The sequence below is a fragment of the Schistocerca americana genome, chromosome 10 (assembly GCF_021461395.2).
Source record: "Schistocerca americana isolate TAMUIC-IGC-003095 chromosome 10, iqSchAmer2.1, whole genome shotgun sequence".
NCBI lineage: Eukaryota > Metazoa > Arthropoda > Insecta > Orthoptera > Acrididae > Schistocerca > Schistocerca americana.
The window spans coordinates 156,010,023-156,030,007 of record NC_060128.1 but is presented as its reverse complement, the minus strand read 5'-3'; the positions used below and the strand labels follow the sequence as shown (position 1 = coordinate 156,030,007).

The 19,985-nt window shown below is 42.1% G+C and overlaps 1 protein-coding gene across 1 annotated transcript in view; it reads right to left on the bottom strand.

The window, feature by feature from the left end:
• The window catches only part of LOC124552322, a 220,062-nt gene that overhangs the window by 42,951 nt on the left and 157,126 nt on the right, over positions 1-19,985 (bottom strand). Inside the window, exons 26-31 of the mRNA XM_047126594.1 lie at positions 19,765-19,942; positions 18,294-18,468; positions 10,956-11,147; positions 8,819-9,154; positions 7,501-7,662; positions 3,600-3,836 (exon numbers count right to left, since the gene is read on the bottom strand). Coding sequence (XP_046982550.1) covers positions 3,600-3,836; positions 7,501-7,662; positions 8,819-9,154; positions 10,956-11,147; positions 18,294-18,468; positions 19,765-19,942 — 1,280 coding nt within the window. The remainder of the gene's footprint in view (positions 1-3,599; positions 3,837-7,500; positions 7,663-8,818; positions 9,155-10,955; positions 11,148-18,293; positions 18,469-19,764; positions 19,943-19,985) is intronic.

Genomic DNA, 19,985 nt, shown 5'->3' with positions numbered 1-19,985 from the left:
CATCGTGATGATAGTGCTTAATCTTAGTCAGGGTGACAGCCTACAATCATTACAACCAAAGACTTCACTGACCACTGTGAGAGGGTGTAAGGAGCCATGAGATGGGAGGAACCCCAGACATCATGAGGCTACTTGGCTATCAATCAGCATTCTATATGTAATTGTTTCTGACACTTTTTTGGTAGTGCTTGGACTCTAGCATGACTTCTTTGGTAGATCTTCTGGCTGGTCATACATCTCTTTTACAATGTCAAGGCTCTGATTATCTTTGGACGCTCGCTCTTGCCATATTTTGCTGTTGTGCAAAGAAGTGAAATAAATCACTTCTGTTTCAACTTCCAGTTGTTATACATATAAATTGTTATTTTAAAATAATTTATATGTTATACATATAAATTACTATTTGAAAATAATTTATATGTTGATTAATTGCAACAGAGCCCCTTTTATTTCTACTCCTCAGGAGTAATTACTGCCACATTGGGAATCACTACGCTGTGGCGACATGAACAGCGGGGACCAACAGCTACCCACACATCAGTGGCAGTACTGTGGCCCGTGCACCAGCAGACCAGAAACTGCAGTAACTCAAACAGGTGAGCTGCACAGTCAGACCGACAGCACACTGAGACACACGCCCAGCTACGATTGGCATGCGCAGACCAGAAATTGACTGGAGCTAATCACATGTGGGTTATCACACCACGGGGCTGTTATTTAGACTCACACTCCAGCTCCAGAAGTCACTTCCGGTGCAACAAGCAACCTTTGAATGACTCTTGCCACGACATCACTCACTACAATGGGATGCCTCACCCCTCTGCAGGTTGCCCAGGGATCAGACTTAGTCCACTTAATGGTGCCGTGCTGGGATGCCTCAGTATACTCTACTTCACTACTTCTTCACCACTCTGACAGTGCCAGACGTAGTACTGGTAGTATTTCTACAAATTTAGAAAATTCATACATTTCTGTCCTCAGGACTTCATCAGCGAAGTACGAACCGGAGAAATTCCGAGGGTGGCGATTCTGTTACAACTTTCTGTACTTAAACATCTGCCTGAGACTCCAGACTAACTTTTGCTTGCTATTTCAGAACTTAACTTGTTCAAATAACTAGTAAACTATATGTTACACTCCAGAATTTAATTTGGTCAAACTTATGAACTTTCAACTTTGTGGAACTCTTTAAGTTATTTTTGTTGTGGATCACTCACTTTAAGAAACCCAAATTCGATTGTGTGACATTTCTGTTGCAATGGGACATACTATACCACTACAGTGAGTATCTATTTTTATGTGCCACATGAATCATTTATGTGCTGCATTCTCCTTTTGAGACAGGATGTAAGACTTACTGCTAACAATGCTTTTTCTCTTGTCATTTTGAGGGACTTAATAGTGATGAGCCAAAACGTGATAAGCACTGCCCACCGTGAGAGTGAATGCTGCCCCTTGGCATTGCAGCCAAGTAATGGAGTAAAGCCAAAGACGAATGCAGAATCATTGCAGTAATGATATGAGCCAAAAATGTGAAATATACTGACAGAAGTGATTTTGACAAAGGCCAAATTGTTATGGCTCAGCGCCTGGAAAAAGAGCATCTCTGAAGGGCAAAGCTGGTCAACTGTTGGTGTGCTACTGTCATAAATATCTACGGGAAGTGGTCGAATGATGGTGAAACCACCAGCAGGCACTAAGGTGTCTAACATCCTTCCTCCATCACAGAATGAGGATGTCACAGGCTTGCCCACTCTGCAACACAGAATGGGGACGATCTGCAGATCTGATGATAGAGTGCAAGTGTTTCATTGCACACCATTCTGTGCACATTGTTGAACATGCTACTATGCAGCAGAATGACCCCTACGTATTCCACTGTCGACCTAGTGACATTGTCACTTACAACACTAGTGGGCAAGGGATCATAGAAACTGAGCCACAGACCAGTGGAATTGTGCAGCTTTGCCAAGTGAATCGAGATTCTCGTTAAACCAGATCAACAGTCATGTCCAGGTACGCTGTCATCCAGCTAACAGCTGCTCGAAATGTGCACTGTGCCACAGATGCAGACTGGTGGGGGACATTTACGTAGGCTTCCACGAGATCCATGGTGGTAATCAAAGGCACTGTGACAGATGTGGCCTGTATGATCACTATTGTGGAACACCTGCATCCCTTTACGTTTGATATCTTCCCTGAAGGCAAAGTTGGTATTGATGTCTGCACCACCAAAACTGCCCAATCTGAACCCAACGGAACACATCAGGGGATGATGTCGGGCACTAGCTCTGTGTCCACAACCCAGTATCGTGTACAGTCAAACCCTACTTTTACACTTTACAAGGGACTTAAAAAAAATTGGTGTAAACCGCGGGAAAATGTAAAATGTGGGAAATAATGCTTTAAGCCGTAAAAGTTGTGTATAGGATACCATCTTGCACTTGATGTATGATATATGTACATAACAGGCATCAACAGACTTCTCAGGGACTCTTTTGTCTAATGAAGGTTTGTTACCTAATAAAAATTGCTGATGTAATTGGAACTGATAACTGTCTGGTAAGTATGAACGTTTGACTCAATTTCATGTCATAATCGATGTTTTTGAAAGCCTGCAGATGTCATTCATTATTTAAATAATGAAATACTGCACTAGTTACGTATGTTTTCATGCTTACCACGACACGTTTCGAGCATTTTTGCTCATTGTCAAGTGTAAATATGTATTTTGTATGGTGTTGGAATGTGTGTTACTCTGTGTCTCTTGCACTGTAGTAGTCTTTTTGAGGTGACCAGGTACTGTGCCTCATCGGTTATGTAGAAAAACAAACACACACACAAAAAAAGTAGCACTCCACGTGGCCACACGCCAAAACATGCTAAATATGGTTCGACAAAGCTGTCACAATGATCACAACAATTATGAAGCTGCATTTGCGCAGTAGAGACGGTTTGGAAATGATTGTGATTGGTCACAACATCTTCATTCGAAGTTTCGAACAAACCTAGTTACTCCCATCAGCCACCACACCATAGAGCTTGGCAGTGGCAGGAGATACGGCACGAATTGTTACAACTTTTACTCGTTTATCAGTTAAAATCAGCTGAGTAGAGTGCCCTGGTGTCAAAGAAACTTAACCACTTAATATTTGTAAACACTACTGGGCGGCCAACATCATGCCAGCATCATATTTTGTCCACAAACATTTTTTTGTAATGCATAAATCGCGGGAAAATTACAAATATGTTGACGCAAAATCAGGTGCAAATTAACATTGTGGGCATAGGAAATTTGACGGGACCAATAAAAAATGTCATAAACGGTGGGAAAACGTTAATTCTGGGAACATAAAAGTGGGGTTACACTGTAATTTACAAGAATTATGTGACCTGTGCATAGACATATACCTCGAGAAGACTACAGAGAAAATATCTGCTGCCCAGAATTGCTGCTGTATTGCATTTCATAGATAGACCAACATGTTGTAAAGCAGTTGCTCATAAAATTTTGGCTCATCAATTTATGTTACACTTATGCTTAACATTGTGGAATGGAAAGTGCCTTAATACAGTGTCTACGCAGCAGGCAGCCTTACCTCATACTCAATGATGCCAGGTGGCAGCGGGGCTCCACTGGGAGGAGGCAGCTTGTGGTGCGGATCGGTCACCACTACGAAGAAGGTGTCTCCCGTGCCCTCCGTGCGATCCCCGGGCCTGTCCCCGGCCCCCGCTGGCGGTGGGGGCGGTGAGCCCGCGGTGGTCACTGGTGTCGTCACCGTGGAGACGGCACTGGTGGTGGACACTCCCACTGGGAAGGGCTGCGTAGCACTCACCTGGGTAAACACACGGCCACTCTGTAAGCTTTGATCTCGCACACACTCTTCTCTCGTACACTATGCTAGCGTGGGGCTCTCGAACCTAGTTTTCATAAACCTATTTCACAATACCACCTTTAGCTGGCTGTATAAGTGCCCTAATACAAAATTTGTGGATTTGGTTCTAGCTGCCATATATCCCCTTCTATAGTCAATAGTTCTGTACTGTTTCCTAATGAACCAAATACGAGTGTACAGAATATAGGACCATCTTTGTGACTGGACTGAAGAGCTGCTGTCAAATAGGACCAGTATGTCATTCTTAACAGGGAGAAATCATCAGTCATAAAAGTCGCTTCAGGTGCACTGCAAGAGAGTGTCATAGGGTAATTACTTTTCACAGTACTTACATATAACCCAGTGGATAACGTCGGAAGCTCCGTGAGACTGTCAGCTTCTGACTTTGTTCACTGGGTTATATATAAGTATTGTGAAAAATATTACCCTATCACAATCTTGCAGTACACCTGAAGCAACTTTAATGACTGAAAATTTTTCTCTGTTACAAATGACGTACTGGTTTTATCTGATAGCAGCTCTTGAGTCCAGTCACAAAGGTGGTCCAACATTTCGTACACTTGTATTTGGTTCACTAGAAAACAATATAGAACCATTGATTGTAGAAGAGGAAATATGGCAGATAGAACCAAATTTGGTCATTGGGAATCGAGGTGTGCCCACAAAACTGCAGGTACCTGATCTTATAATTATCCTCAGTCATTGTCACCTACTTAGAATCCCATTCCTTTCCAGTTACTGGATACCAGAGTGTTGTTTAAATAGAGGAAAGAAAAGTATTAAAAGCCTATCACCATCAGTTTTGTTTGTTTGCTAAAATAACTGAAATTAATTAACACTGAAGTCTCAATAAGTTAAGTGTTCTTCAATAATATTTAGAGGGAAAGTCAGTCTTGTAAATTGATTGCAGACAAAGTAAAATAAAGTAACTGAAATTAAAGTCATTCTAGTAACCTCAAATCAAAGAGAAAAATAAATTAAGTTCACACATTTCATATCTGTTTCTATTGTAATAATGCTATTGTGTACTGGCATGGTTTGTGTTTTGGCATCGTCAATCTGTTGGACGCCAATAGCTGCTTATTTAAACCAGTAAATGTTAATAGTAACTACAGTATAAATATCTTTCCCAAATTAACATATCTGAGTATTACTGAGATAAGACAATTGCTTTTGCAATTCATCTTGTGTTGTGAGAAACATGTCAACTTTTTGTTGCCACACTTAGAGCCAAACTGTTAGGTATTCTTTGCTGTCCATATTATCGATCAGATATTGGACAAACAGTGCCCAATTGGGCTGGTAACCATATTGATTAATTTCTGTATTATTTCCATTACTTTTGTCATGGACTCTTTGAGTCATGTGGTACCATATTTTTTTTTTATTTTTTTTTTTTTTTTGCTTTATTTTTTTTTTTTTTTTTTTCGTGTTTCATGTGAGTGATGGCATTTTTTAAGAACCAAACAAAATTCAAATAAATAGAAAGTGCGGAGCAGAATAGGTTACTATTTAGAATGACTTGTACATTTCCCTCCACAGACCAGTCAGATTTTCGTTGGAGGCAATAGCCTCATCCAAAATCAAGCACATTAGGTAAATATGATCACAATCATATTGTTGCATTAATTAATGAGTAAGGGGGGAGATTACAATGGAGAGGCATCTGGACATGATGAGATGCCAAAGTACCTGCCTCCAAATCATCTAATGTAGTCCCTCTGCAATGTTCACTTGTAAGCTGGTTGAGATGAAGCTGCATTCACTGGCAGCAGCAATTCCAACCGGTTTTGAAACTGACTGTCATTGATGAGATATGACACTCATCTGCAGACCCTGTAAGTTAGAGTCTCTTCATGACCACTGAACTAACTCTGTATTACATGGCTGTGAGCGATACACCATTCCTTACGGACACATTATACAGTCCTCATTCAGGCACCAACAAATCAGGTAAGTAAATTCACATAATGGGCACATCCAAACACAATATCTCCTTTTTGTCGTATCTCTATGTTGACCATATTAGTGCAATGATTCAATGCAACACATGTGATTTTAAATTTTATTTTCATCTTGTTGATACACATGTTCCTGACATATGTTTGCACTTTCTGCTGCTTTAAATATTTACTTTATTGTTGACAGCCAAAAAGGTTATATGTGTTTTGAAGTGCTCAGCAAGTTTTTGATTCTGAATGCAGCAAAGAATTTGCATTAAATGTTTCCTGAAAAATGGAATAAAGTGCAGCATCACATTCAGCATGTTGACTGTGGCTTTTGGGGAACCTACTATAAGTAACATTAGAGTTTACGAGTGGTATAAATGTCCAGAAGACATTGAAAACAGTGACTGCTTTGGAGAGCCAAGTACACCAGTTACTGACATCTGTGTAAAACAAGTAAAGAAAATGCTTTAGGGAGGTTGCTGATGATGTCAGCATATGCTGTGGCTCATGCCAAGCAATTTTTTCAGGTGTTTTGGGCGGGAAATGTGTAGCAGCAAAGTTTGTTCCAGATTTGTTGAATTTCAACCAAAAACAACTTGCTATAGACATTGCTCAGTAATGGCTGAATGAAGTTGACAATGATCCAGAACTTCTAAAGAAGGCTATAACAGATGAGAAAACATGAGTATATGGGTGTGATGTTGAAATGAAGGCCCAATCATCCCAATGGAAACTGCATGAAGAGCCAAGACCAAAACAAAAATTGACAAGTTCCACCATATGTGACTGTTCTTCTCACTGTTGTCTTTGATCATAATGGGCAGTGCATCATGAGTTTCTGCCTTACAGTCATATGGTCAATAAGCAATACTACCTGGGAGTTATGCACCATTTGCATGAAGCAGTCCAAAGAAAATGTCCAGAATTGTGACAAAACCATTGCATCATGATAATGCTGTGGCTTACATCTCAATGCTTCTTCATGATTTTTTTGGCAAAAAAACAAAATAGTTATGTTACCTCAGCCACCATATTCAATGGACATGGCCACTGTGACCTGTTTCTATTCCTGAGGCTGAAGAGAACCGTGAAAGGATGTCATTTTGCCACCACTGATGGGATGAAACAGAATTGCTGAAGGAGCTGAACACCCTAACTAGGCATAACATGGGGACAAATGTATTACATCTGAGGGGGATTACTTTGAAGTGGACAAAGTTGATGCTAATAAATAAATAAAGATTCTTTAATTAAATCAGAAATTCCCATTACTTTTTGATCACATTTCATACAACCCACTTCACTGCCATGACTTACATCACTGGTAGAATGTCAGAAGGCCACCTGCTAACAGTTCTGTACTATTTATAGCACTCCAAAACAACCAGCACACTCTTTAAAGGAGACTGACTAATATTTTGCACGGTGAGCTTATCACATTTCGAGCCTGACCTGTATAGCTGCATCGACAAATGTTGTGTATTACAGCCCACTGTGCACTGAAGACCTGCAAAGTCCACATCTCTATACATTATTCCTGTTTGTACACTAACCAACTGATTGGCTATTAAGTAGAACCAAGACCCCTGAGAAAGACACAGTGAACGCGAAGGAACAATTAGCAAAGGGTCGGCGAAGGTGGTGGACTCCCTTACCGTGGTGGTGACGGTGGCAAAGACACTGGTCGGCCGGAGCAGCGTCTGGGTCTCGGTGACCGTGTCCACAACCGTCGACGTCTGCGTCTTGGTGAGCACGACGGTGCGCGTCACTGGTGGCCGTCCTGCCGTGCTCACCACCTGTGTCTCCGTAGTTGTCACCTGCGGAGCATCATCAAATCACCGTCAGCCTCAGCCTCGTTACTTCTTTCTGGCTCTGTTGTCTCTATCATTTACAAGCAAAGGGTGTCCCAAACATCTGGGGCCAGATGCTAGAGAACCTTAAGTTTTGTTTGCATTCCTATGTTATTCTAGTGGCTGAGAGGCATAACTGGAGATTCCATTTTTAAAGCACACTGTAACAGTTTTTCTAAAGGATAGAAGTTGAAGTAATGAATTAAAATTTGTGGCAAGGCTGGGACTTGAACCTAGGTGTCCTGCTTACTAGGCAGATGTGCTACACATTACACCACTGTGGCACTGTGGCGAACACAGCTGCACAGATTACCCTAGTCTGACGCCCTCCCTAATGCGAACTTCAATTCGTGCCTCAGCCCATTTTGATTTTCCCCTTCTTAAATCATCATTATTGGCCAGCAGACAGATCACAGTTCTGGACCACCTGCCATATTCACCGGATTTGGTCCCAGCCAACTTCTGGTTGTTCACCAAATTGAAGTTGGCAATGAACGGACACTGTTGTGATGCAAAAAGTAAATCCGAGAAAACTGTTCTGCAGTACTAAATGCAGTTCCCAAAAAGGACTACAGTGAATTTTTCAAAACACTTTTATAATGATTTCACCTGTGTATTGATTCAGGGGAAGACTATTTTGAACAAATACAGTGATTTTGTGAACATGGCTTTTATCTTTCATACTCGATGATCCTAACAGCACCGAGACAAATTATGTATCTCTTAACACTTTACAGAGTGAGCAGTGGAACACTCAGATCCAAAACTGCCTGGAGATATGACAATGTGCGCCTTTGCCTGGACAGTTTGGATCACTGGGTGAGAGCAATTTACACACCCACCTTAGAACACTGATCTCACACCTAATGACTGCCTCCTCTTTTTACACCCCAGGAAGTAAATGGTTTTCAAATTATACATTTTCCAATTTTCATTACTAAAGTGACTGGATAATGGTATGAAGGGAGTTTGAAGATGCTTACTACCCAGTACCATAGTTAGTATGTATAAAAATAATTCTACATTTTGTGGTGTACACTGGCCGAGGGCTCTGAACTTGAGGTGCATCTGGTGGTAGGAAGCTAAGCACTACAACCCCAAACATGTAGCTACAGATTCTTACCGTGAGTGTGTGCGTGTGGGTGACAAAGAGGGTGGACGCGGGTGATGAGCCGAGCACGACCTTCTCCTGGTTGGAGCTGGCCACACCCAGGTCCACTTTGCCACGTGACCCACCCGTCTCGCCCGTCTCCACTTCCTCCTCGTCATCCTCATCGGCGATGTCATCGAAGTCGTCAAACAGCCCTCCAGTTCCGGTTGTAGGTCTGGGTCTGGGTCTCGGTCTCAGCACGGGTCGCGGTGTCGGAGTTGCTTTCGTCGTCTGCAGTGTCGTCGGCAGCCGGGCAGCTGTCGGCTTGATGAACAACACCGTCTTGGAGCCCGATGTCACCACCACAGACTGCAATAAGACAGTCTGCATTGGTGTGCTGGTGACACTAGTCTAGATCCTTCTGAAGAAAAAGCGGTGGGGAGGGGGGGGGGGGGGGAGGGGGGTGAGGAGCAAGAGATCGGCACTAGGCTACACAGGGACACCACATCAGCTACAAGTGAAAGAGCTATAGTGGGAGTTCGATGGCATTTCACTGCGTGCCCATCACTGGACACACTTGCTACACTTATTACTTGGGTAATTGTTAATGTGTTTGCATAACAGTTTTTTATGTTGACATAAATGTTTGCTGGCTGTAGAATTGTGTTCTTTTGAAAATACCTGCCACTGTATGACAGTTCATTTAGTAAGCCCATGACTGAGTGGTGTGTATGAACTCAGTAAATGTAATGGAATGGTTGAAGTCTGTTGAGGGAATCTGGTATCGATGGCACTGCGTCTCACCCACGAGTTGAAGAACATCTCCAAGGTAATGATCCCCAGTGAAAAAGAATGACCAGCATATTGTTCAGTAATTTGGAGAGGCCGGAAAGTACATTTACCTAAGCATTCAAGTACAATAGAATAGGGAACTCCAGACACAGAAATGTTAACAGACACAATAATGTTCATTACAATGCTTCTGTAGTACTGGGAGGAGTTATGGAGCTGTAGTGACTGGGGACTCCAATTAGACTATTAGTGGTGTTGCGAAGTATTACTTTCCTTTTGAAAAGAAATATTTATGGTTCTGGATGTTAGCTGAATCAAGAGAGTCATCTGGAAGACCTACCACAGCTCCAGGATAGAAGGAAGTCATGTAACTGAGTTTGTTGTTATTATTGTTTACAAGATAGCCATTTAGAAGACTAAGAAAATAGAAATTGGCTGTCAGGGTACAGGACTATGTTGGGGACCCTGGCAGTCGGTGTTAGGTTGGAATGCATATGGGGAATACGGAGTATGAGCAACAGATTATAGAGGCAGTGCTTAAGCAAGAAGAAGGAATAGGCTGGCAATTCTATGTGGAGCAGCCAAAAAGATGACTGACACAGACAACACAGCTTAAAATAAACTGCCAAAGGGAGCACACTGTAATCAGTTCATGAGTGGGGTGAAGGTATTTTGTCAGAAGAAGACTGAAGAACACAAAGTTTTCTTTTACTGAGACTAGAGGCTAGAAGTTACTAGGTGTGCTACTGAGACTTAGATAAGCCTTACACAACAATGTGAGTGAAGGTACAGAGTCAGGAATTGGATTCAGTAATAAACATATTAAGTTGTTGCTAGAGATTAATTGAAGATGCTCTCATTCGAATTAGATTGGCATTTCCTTTTTAGTAGTTATTCTTTTCCTTTTTTAATGTGTTCTCATGGCAATGTGTGTTGTTACTGTGGTCCAGTGTTAACAGTTATCTCTGTGCTGCAAGCTTAATAGAACTGAAGAGATCAAATTTTCTACTCCATGTTTCCATGTTGGCTAATAACCACACTAGTTTTACTGTCAGCCTTACACACTGTCAGTATCCTTGTAGCTTGCAAATCCTAGGAGAGAGAGAGAGAGAGAGAGAGAGAGAGAGAGAGAGAGAGAGAGAGAGGAAGAGAAAAAAATAGCGTCTGAAGGGTCTTGATGATCTTTCAATGAACATTTTATAATCAGGCTGGCAATTGTATTCATCTCAGTTAGCTGTATTGGTTGGTGGCAACTGAATGTGAATACCTTGTTTACATGATGAAAAATACATCACCACTAACATCATACCATGACCAATACATCCACCAAACAGGCCACTTTTGGACTCTACAGTATGTAGTGGTGTGGATGACTCACAGCAACTTTGCTGGTGCTCGTTGTGACTGAGGAGTCTGTGGAGGAGGGGGTGACGGCAGGTGTCGCGGCAGGCCGGCGTCGGTCTGGGAGGTGCGTCTGCGACCCCTCCAGGTCCACCGCCATTGTCGTCCACGTGCGGTCCAGCGTCGTGGGCGGTGTTGCCACAGCCGCAGATGGTGGAGGCGTCTTCACCTGTGCAGGAGGAAAGCTCCAGATGTAACGCACGCTCTATCGTCCCATCGGTGAGCACACACTTACCGTCTGTCAGTTACGTGTCTGATGGCACCGTACACAGCTGTGTGGGCTCAGAGGAGAGGCACACCAAGTATACAGGTCTGATTGGAAGAATGATGAAAGGGGAGTACCGATCAAAACATACTTTGTGTGGTGGGCATAACTTACACCGTAACAAGGAACAAATATTACACTAACATATTGCACATATTGCAGTGTTACACCCCAAGGAAGTAACTGTATGGCAAAAATTCAAGGGCAGTAGTTTAAGTTGGTGTGTACCATTCAGGGGTCAATTTTTTTACTTTTAAGTCATCAGTCTTCTGACTGCTTTGGTGCGGGCCTCCATGACTTCCTTTCCTGTCCCAACCTCTTCACCCCAGACTACCAATAATGACAGTATAATCAAGAGAATAGTTTCTTCTCATTACGTAACAAAGATGCTGTGTTGCAGATAAGCAAAGCTTTTGACCAATCAGGCCTTCGTCAGAATAGACAACATACGTGAGTTGCATTTGTGTGTGTGTGTGGGGGGGGGGGGGGGGGGCGCACGCAGGCATGCATGTGTGTTGTCTATTCTTATGAACGCCTATTTGGCAAATAGCTTTCTTAGACAATTTTTTATTGTGCCTCTCTGCGACCCAGCATCTCTGCTAATCTTCAATTCTTTGTCAGATATAGTTCAATCTTTGTCTTCCTTCGTAAGTTTTGTCATGTACACCTCCCTCTAGTGGCATGCAAGTTATTCTCAGATGATGTCTTAACCCAAGTTTGTCATCTTGTCCCTTCTTCTTGTTGGTTCTTTTTCCCCTCATTCCTTTCCCTGCCAATTCTGTGGAACACCTCTGGGCTTTTTTCCTCGTCATTTCACATAATTTTCAATTTTCTCCTATATCACCACATCTCAAATACTTTGATTCTCTCCTGTTCTGTTTTTCCAACAGACAACAATTCACTTCTATAGAATACTGTACTTCTAATTTACATTCTCAGAAATCTCTTCTTCAAATTTAGGTGTCTACTTTATTGTAGCATCCATTCCAAGTTTACAAACAGCGCCATAATTGCCATTGCTTCTTTGCATAAAGGGCTGAAGTGTAGGGGCAAAACTAACATTCTTATCTTACACTTTCTCTAACCCAAGCTCTTCATTCTTGGTCTTTCATTCTTATTTCTTGCTCCTCGATCTTGTGCATACTGTATATTACCTGTCTTCCCCTATTGCTTATACCTACTTGTCTGAGGATTTCAAATATCTTGCACCATTTTACTTTGTCAAATGCTCTTTCTGAGTCAATGAATCATATGAAGGGGTGTTGATTTCTCTTATGTCTTGCCTCCATTATTATAAGGGGAGGGGTAGAGGGAGAGGGAGAGGGAGAGGGCAACAGAAGGGGGGGGGGGGGGGTTGGAAGGAGAGATATAGTGGGAAGGGCAATTTGATCATATTATGGTAATTACGGAAGTATTTTTGGATGATTTTAATTCTGATGTTGCATCTTCTCTTTTACAATTATTAATTTTCACCGAGATGGTAATGCCTTTCTATACTGAAAACATTTACACAGAATCCAAGATATCACTACATATGTCTGTGAAGTAGTCCAGATTGTAGCCCATGATAAGCACTTTCAGCAACTTATTGCACTCCAGATCTTGATATGTTTTGATCTTGTTTTATTTTTTAAATTTTGGTTCATGATATTAAACCCAAGTTTCATCACAAGTTAAAATTTTGTTGAGGAAGTGCTCACCTTCTCTTTCATAATGTTCCTTTATCTCTGTGCACACTCTCAACCTTTTTCCTTGTGTAGTCGCATCAACTCCTTTGGGACCCATCTTGCACATGTTTTGCGGTACTTCAGCTTGTTACAGATAATGTTATGAACTGTACTAGTAATAACTTGAACATCATCAACTATTATTTCCACAGTCACATAATATTGTCATCAATTCGACTTCAAAGTGAGGGAGTTGGAAATGCAACTGTTCGGCCAGAACAGTGTTTGTCAGTCACTGCGCCGTGACCATTTTTGAACGGCTCTACCCAAGTGTAAAAAATTTGCACAATTCATACAACCTTCACCACAAACTTAACGACATTCTACAGTATATATTCACTGGTTCCTTACCTTCAGCAAGTAAAAAACGAATAACAGAACGTTCTTCAACTGATGTGGACTTTTCAAGCTGACTCGCCATCTTGTAACATATTTTTGTGGTTATAAACAAAACAATGTTGATATATCAGCTGATCTGGGCTCATCCCAGTGATGCCAACTTAAAGCCATAAAAGTCCCAAACTTGCCCTACAAACAGTTTTTTTCCCAGACCAATTTGTCTCTTTAATTTTTGAATGACCCTTGTACAATGAATTTAGCATACACCCCTTGATTGCACAACCTCTTTAGTCCACCTGGAATATGTTACTGTGACAGAGGGCATCTCATTTCAGATGTGGAGCAAACAGCAATGAGGGCCCTTTTTCAGACCCTTATTCAAAAAGGGATGCAACTTATAGAAACATGTTTACTTTTTGTTGCAAGTATGATCCTTATTTTGTTGAGGAAGAAATTGATTCCACGTTACACAAAAGAGTGTTAATTATCACCCGTTACATCAGATGTGTGACGAATACTTAGACTCTTCCTTTGCAAACATGTCCGCCAATAAGAGGCTGAGCCAATAACATGAGATAAGTTGACAGAAATGCAAGGTGCATATTCTCTGAGTCCCAAGAAGATGGTGAAATGCATACTGAATCTGCCTAGTCACTCCATTGGTAGTGCCCTCACAGAATTGCGCAAGTGTTTAAAGACACATCTTTATAGAATTCATGCTATTCACGAATTGGTAGTGGAATACAATGAAAAATGTGTAGCTGTCCGTCAGTGATTCAAGTCATTTGTAACAACATGAAAGGTAGGAACGAAGATTGGATTTAACATCCCATCGACACCAGGGTCATTAGAGATGGAGCACGAGATCGGATGATGTCATGGGTGGGGAAGGAAATGAGCCGTCAAAGGAACCATATTGGTGTTTGCTTGGAGCATTTTAAGGAAATCACAGAAAACCAAATTTTGGTTGGCCAGATGCAGATTTGAATCATCATCCTCCTGGGTGTGATTGTAACAACAGGTGGGCAGGAATGCTACAGTTGTTGGCTTTGGTTCGACTAGGCATGATTCCACATTGGTGGATATGTAAATACACAAATTTCACACATTTGAGCTACAGAAAATTAACATAAGCTCTGAAAGTCCTTTCTGCAGGCACAGTGAGTGAGTGTTTGGTGTGCAATGTCTTGTTTGCTAATCTTCATCATATTGTTTCATAGTGTACTGAACACTGAGTCCTATGCACAAAAGGTGCAACAGTTTGTAAACACTATACCTGAATAAGGTAAAAGTATGGTTTCAAGAGGACAATGCTATGGCCCATGGAACCAAGAACAGAGTGACTTTCCTACATCTACATCTACACGGTTACTCTGCAATTCACACTTAAGTGCCTGGCAGAGGGTCCATCGAGCCATTTTCATACTGCTTCTCCTCCATTCCAATCTTTAATGGTGCGTGGGAAAAAGGAACACCTAAATCTTTCCATTCGAGCTCTGATTTCTGTTATTTTATTATGATGATCATTTCTCCCTATGTAGGTGGGTGTCAACAAAATATTTTCGCATTCGGAAGAGAAAGTTGGTGATTGAAATTTCGTAAATACATCTTGCTGCAAAGAAAACCGCCTTTGTTTCAGTGACTGCCACCCCAACTGGCATATCATATCAGGACACTGTCACCCCTATTGCGCGATAATACTAAATCAGCTGCCCTTCTTTGCACTTTTTTGATGTTCTCAGTTAATCCCACCTGGTAAGGATCCCACACCGCGCAGCAATACTTCAGCAGAGGATGGACAAGTGTAATGTAGGCTGTCTCTTTAGTGGGTTTGTCGCATCTTCTAAGTGTTCTGCCAACAAAGCGCAGTCTTTGTTTCGCCTTCCCCACAATATTATCTATGCAGCCTTTCGAATTTAAGTTGCTTCTAATTGTAATTCCTAGGTATTTAGTCAGATTGACAGCCCTTAGATTTGTGTGTTTTTTCACATACCCAAAATTTATTGGATTTCTTTTAGATCAGTGTCTTTATGGGTGAGTGGTTGCAAGGAACTGTTGCCTCCTAAGTCTGCTAATTTATATGCACCTGACTTTTGCTTGTGGGAGTACCTTATCAACACTGCATACAAAGCTCACCCTTATGTTATCCTCGAATTGCAGAATGAAACAGAATGAATTATTCTAGAATTCATGTAGAAACATAACAACATGTGTTTAAGGACATGCAACAGTGTATTCAATTATGTGAACTCCATAACGGAGGCCACTTCCAACAAATTTTATAGCTTAATCATTTCCCCATAAAGTTGTGTTACTATTTGAACATACCAAATTGAAAGTTTCCAATCCTGTTAATTGCACGCAAAAATGCAGTGATGGAAAAAAAGTCGCAGTACCAAGAAGGAGTTGTGCAAGATAAACGAAAGTTGAGGGGTTGTTTCTACATCTGAAGGATGACATCTATTCAGATTTTGCACCAGTCCCATACAACTGGTACTGGTAGTGTCACCATGAGAATGCAAATCAGGTTTGCTTTAAATATGTGCTATGATGGTCATGAACATTAGTTACACTATGTGATCAAAAGTATCTTTCATATTAGGTGCATTGTGCTGCCACCTGCTGCCAGGTACTCCACATCAGCGACCTCAGTAGTCATTAGACATTGTGGGAGAGCAGAATGGAGCACTCCGTGGAACTCATGAACTTTGAACTTGGTCAGGTGATTGGGTGTCACTTGTGTCATATGTCCGTACATGACATTTCCACACTCCTAAACATCCCTAGATCTACTGTTCCTGATATTACAGTGAACTGGAAATGTGAAGGGACACGTACAGCACAAAAGCATACACACCAACCTCGTCTGTTGACTGACAGAGACCACAGACAGCTGAAGAGGGTCGTAATGTGTAATAGGCAGAAACCTGTCCAGACCATCATACAGGTATCCCAAACTGCATCAGGACTGCAAGTACTTGACAGTTAGGCGGGAGGTGAGAAAACTTGGATTTCATGGTCGAGCGGCTGCTCATAAGCCACACATCGTGTCGGTAAATGCCAAACGACACCTTGCTTGGTGTAAGGAGTGTAAACATTGGACGATTGAACAGTGGAAAAACCTAGTGTGGAGTGATGAATCACAGTACATAATACGGCAGTACGATGGCAGGGTGTGGGAATGGCAAATGGCCGGTGAACGTCGTCTGCTAGTGTGCGTAGTGTCAACAGTAAAATTTGGAGGCAGTGGCGTTATGGTGCGGTCATTTTTTTCATGGAGGGGCTTGCACTCTTTGTTGTTTTGCATGGCACTATCACAGCACAGGCCTACATTGATGTTTTAAGCACCTTCTTGCTTCCCACTGTTGAAGAGCAATTCAGGGATTGCAATTGCATCTTTGGACACGGTCGAGCACTTGTATATAACCTGTGGTGGACTGGTTACCTGGCAATAACATCCCTATAAGGGATTGGCCTGCACAGAGTGTTGACCTGAATCCTATAGCTGACATCAATCTCTCTCCTCAGTGCCGCATTCCATGAAGAATGGTCTGCCTTTCCCCAAGAAACCTTCCAGCACCTGACTAAATGTGTGCCTGCGAAAGTGGAAGCAATCATCAAGGGTAGGGGTGGGCCAACACCAAATTGAATTCCAGAATTACTGGTGGAAGGCACCACGAACTTCTAAGTCATTTTTAGCCAGGTGTCCAGATACTTTTGATCATATAATGTACCTTTTAGATTGGACATGCTGAGGCAGACATCATTGTCAGTACCTCACTGAGTTTGAATGAGGTTGTGTAATAGAGCTACAAGAAGCTGGATGTTCCTTCTGTGATGTTGCAAGAAGACTTGGCAGGAATGTAGTCATTATACATACTTGCTGGCAGAATGTATGGTCACAAGAAGACCAGCTCTGGACAGCCACGTGACATTACCATACGTGGTGTATGGCTCTGGCACATCATACCGTATCTGCAGCAGCAATGTGAGCAGTTGGTACCGAGACATAAAGAGCTGTTACAAATCGGTTACTGACAGGCCAAGTCAGACTTCCTTTAGTGTGCATTCTACTGACCTCAAACCACCACCATTGGTGACTTCAGTGTTGTCAGGTGAGAGCTCCTTGGAGGGCAGGGTGAAGATGTGTTGTATTTTCTGAATAAAACTGGTTTTACCCCCGGTGAAGTGACGGCAGTGTGTTTCCTGGGAAGAGGACAGTTGAGGGCCTGGTCTGGAGTGCAGTTTTGTATGACAGCAGAAGGAACCCTGTCATGGTTATCCCATGCACCCTTACCTGCAAATTGGTATGTCAGTCCCGTGATTTAACTTGGTATGCTACCTTGTGTGAATGGTATTCTGGCCAGGGGAGGGGGCGATGTTTTCCAACAGGTTATCGCTTGCCCACATACTGCTGTTGTAATCCAATATGCTCTACAGAGTGTTGACATACTCCCTTGTCCTGCTTGATCTCCAGATATGTCTCCCAATCAATCACATATGGGATATAATCAGACGACAAGTGTAGCATCTTCCTCAAGCAGCATTAACCATCTCTGTATTGACTGACCAAGAGCAACAGGATGGAACTCAATTCCTCAAACTGACATCTGGCACCTGTACCAACACAATGTGTGCACGTTTGCACGCTCGCATTCAACATTCTGGCAGTTAGACCAATTACTAATGTACCAGCATATCACATTTGCAATAGCTTATCTTGTGCTTAAATTAACCTGTGATCTTGAAATGTTAATCACATAAATATGTTACATAATCAAATGTACTCCCAAAATTTCATTACTCTACATTAATTATTTTTTGGTATTGCTATTTTTTTCTGCCAGTGTAGCTTTGACAATGATATTTTATTTCAAGATTTGAATTCCCCCACTATACATTTGCTTAGAATCACTCTAATTCTTACCAGAAATGGGACTAGTATAAAACATTTTGTCAGTGCTGAATGGATCTATGATCTCACCTTGGTGGAGACAGGTTCCCTGACAGGAGTTGGGGCCACTGGAGGTGGCGACGCCTCAGGAGGTGGAGGCGGGGGCGGCAGGGGTGGCAGCGGCTGTGACACTGGCCGGCCCACGCTCACCGTCTCCAGCATGTCCGCCTCCACACGACTCGGATTGACCCCATCTGGCGGCCTCCTGTGGGCAAGTGCCAAGTCAGTTCCTTTCGTGTGAACTAGCCACATCACCTGGGTCTTTGTATGGTCTCTTGCTGTCTCAACACCCACGTTAGCAGCATGATATATTACTTTATCTAAACACTTGTAGAGGCCATTAACATTGTAAGAAAAAGATAATAATTATAGCATAAAGAACCAGAACTCTTCACTTCTAGGACCTTTAACCTAAAAACTACAAAAGGTCAATTCATTAAACTAAAGCACCAGAATAACTATGACAAACCTACTGTCAGAAACTGTGGAATCCTGTCTAAAAGAAAGCCAAAGTGACTACCAAATCTACTTACTGGCTAATCGAGATGATTAAATACTGTAGCACTTCACTAGAAATATAAAACTCAGCTTCAACACTATAAATGTTGCACAAACCTCTACTCCTCCCACATATTAGAACTACCTCCAACTCCTTGATGCAAAGACATTCACGCCTCCAAAATTTTTAACTCCCTCTAAATCCTAAATTCACAAACCTGCACTCCTCCCAATTGTTTTAATCCCTCCAATTCTTTGATGCAAAAACATACATCCCGCAAATTTTTATCACCGTCCAATCCCTTGATGCACAAACTTCCATCCCTTCCAGATTTTATCACCATCTCTAAATCCTTGCACTCCCTCCAAATTCTCTATTCACAGACCTGAACTACTCCTAAATTTTTTAATCCCTCCAATTCCTTGATGCAAAAACATCCACTCCTTCTGCATTTCTAACTCCTTCCTATTCCTTGATGCACAAATCTTTACTCCTCCAAAATTTTATCAGCAACTGCAAAGCTTTGATGTGAACAAACCCCTCCCCCCCCCCCCCCCCAAATTTTATAACTTCCTCCAATTCTGTGATGCATAATTCTCCCCTCCTCCCAACTTTTATCACTCCCTCAAAGCCCATGCTCCTCAAACCCCCAAAAATTAATTCCCTTCAAATTCTTGGTGCACAAACCTTAACCTGTCCCAATGTTTACTATTCCCTTGAAATTCTCAACATGCACTTCTCCATAATTAAAGTGTCTGAAACTACCATTCCTGTCACTCTGTATCATGTTCCACTTTATAAAATATCATTCACCTTTTCAAACATAAAACACCTTTGTCTGTTCTAACTTCCTCATAAATGTGTAACTCCCCATTATCTACTCCATCCTTGAGAATCTCATACATATATCAACAAACTTTTCCTCACAATATTGCAGTGTTTCTGTTCTGTGATGACACTACTTCCACCTCCACATGCAGTGCAGTGGTTTGGGGATCTCACCTGGTGGTGTCCAGAGGTCTGACTGGCCTCGGTCGCTGTGTGGTGTAGACGGGTGGTCTGTATGTCACATCCACCACCTCTGGAGTACCTCCCAACGTCACCGAGGGTGAGAGCGGTGATAGTGGAGGTGGAGGTGGTTTATTTCCAGAGGATGTCTCTGCCAGCTCCTGATCCTCATCTGGAAAGAAAAACTTCTGTCACCAATGTATCAGCATGGTCAT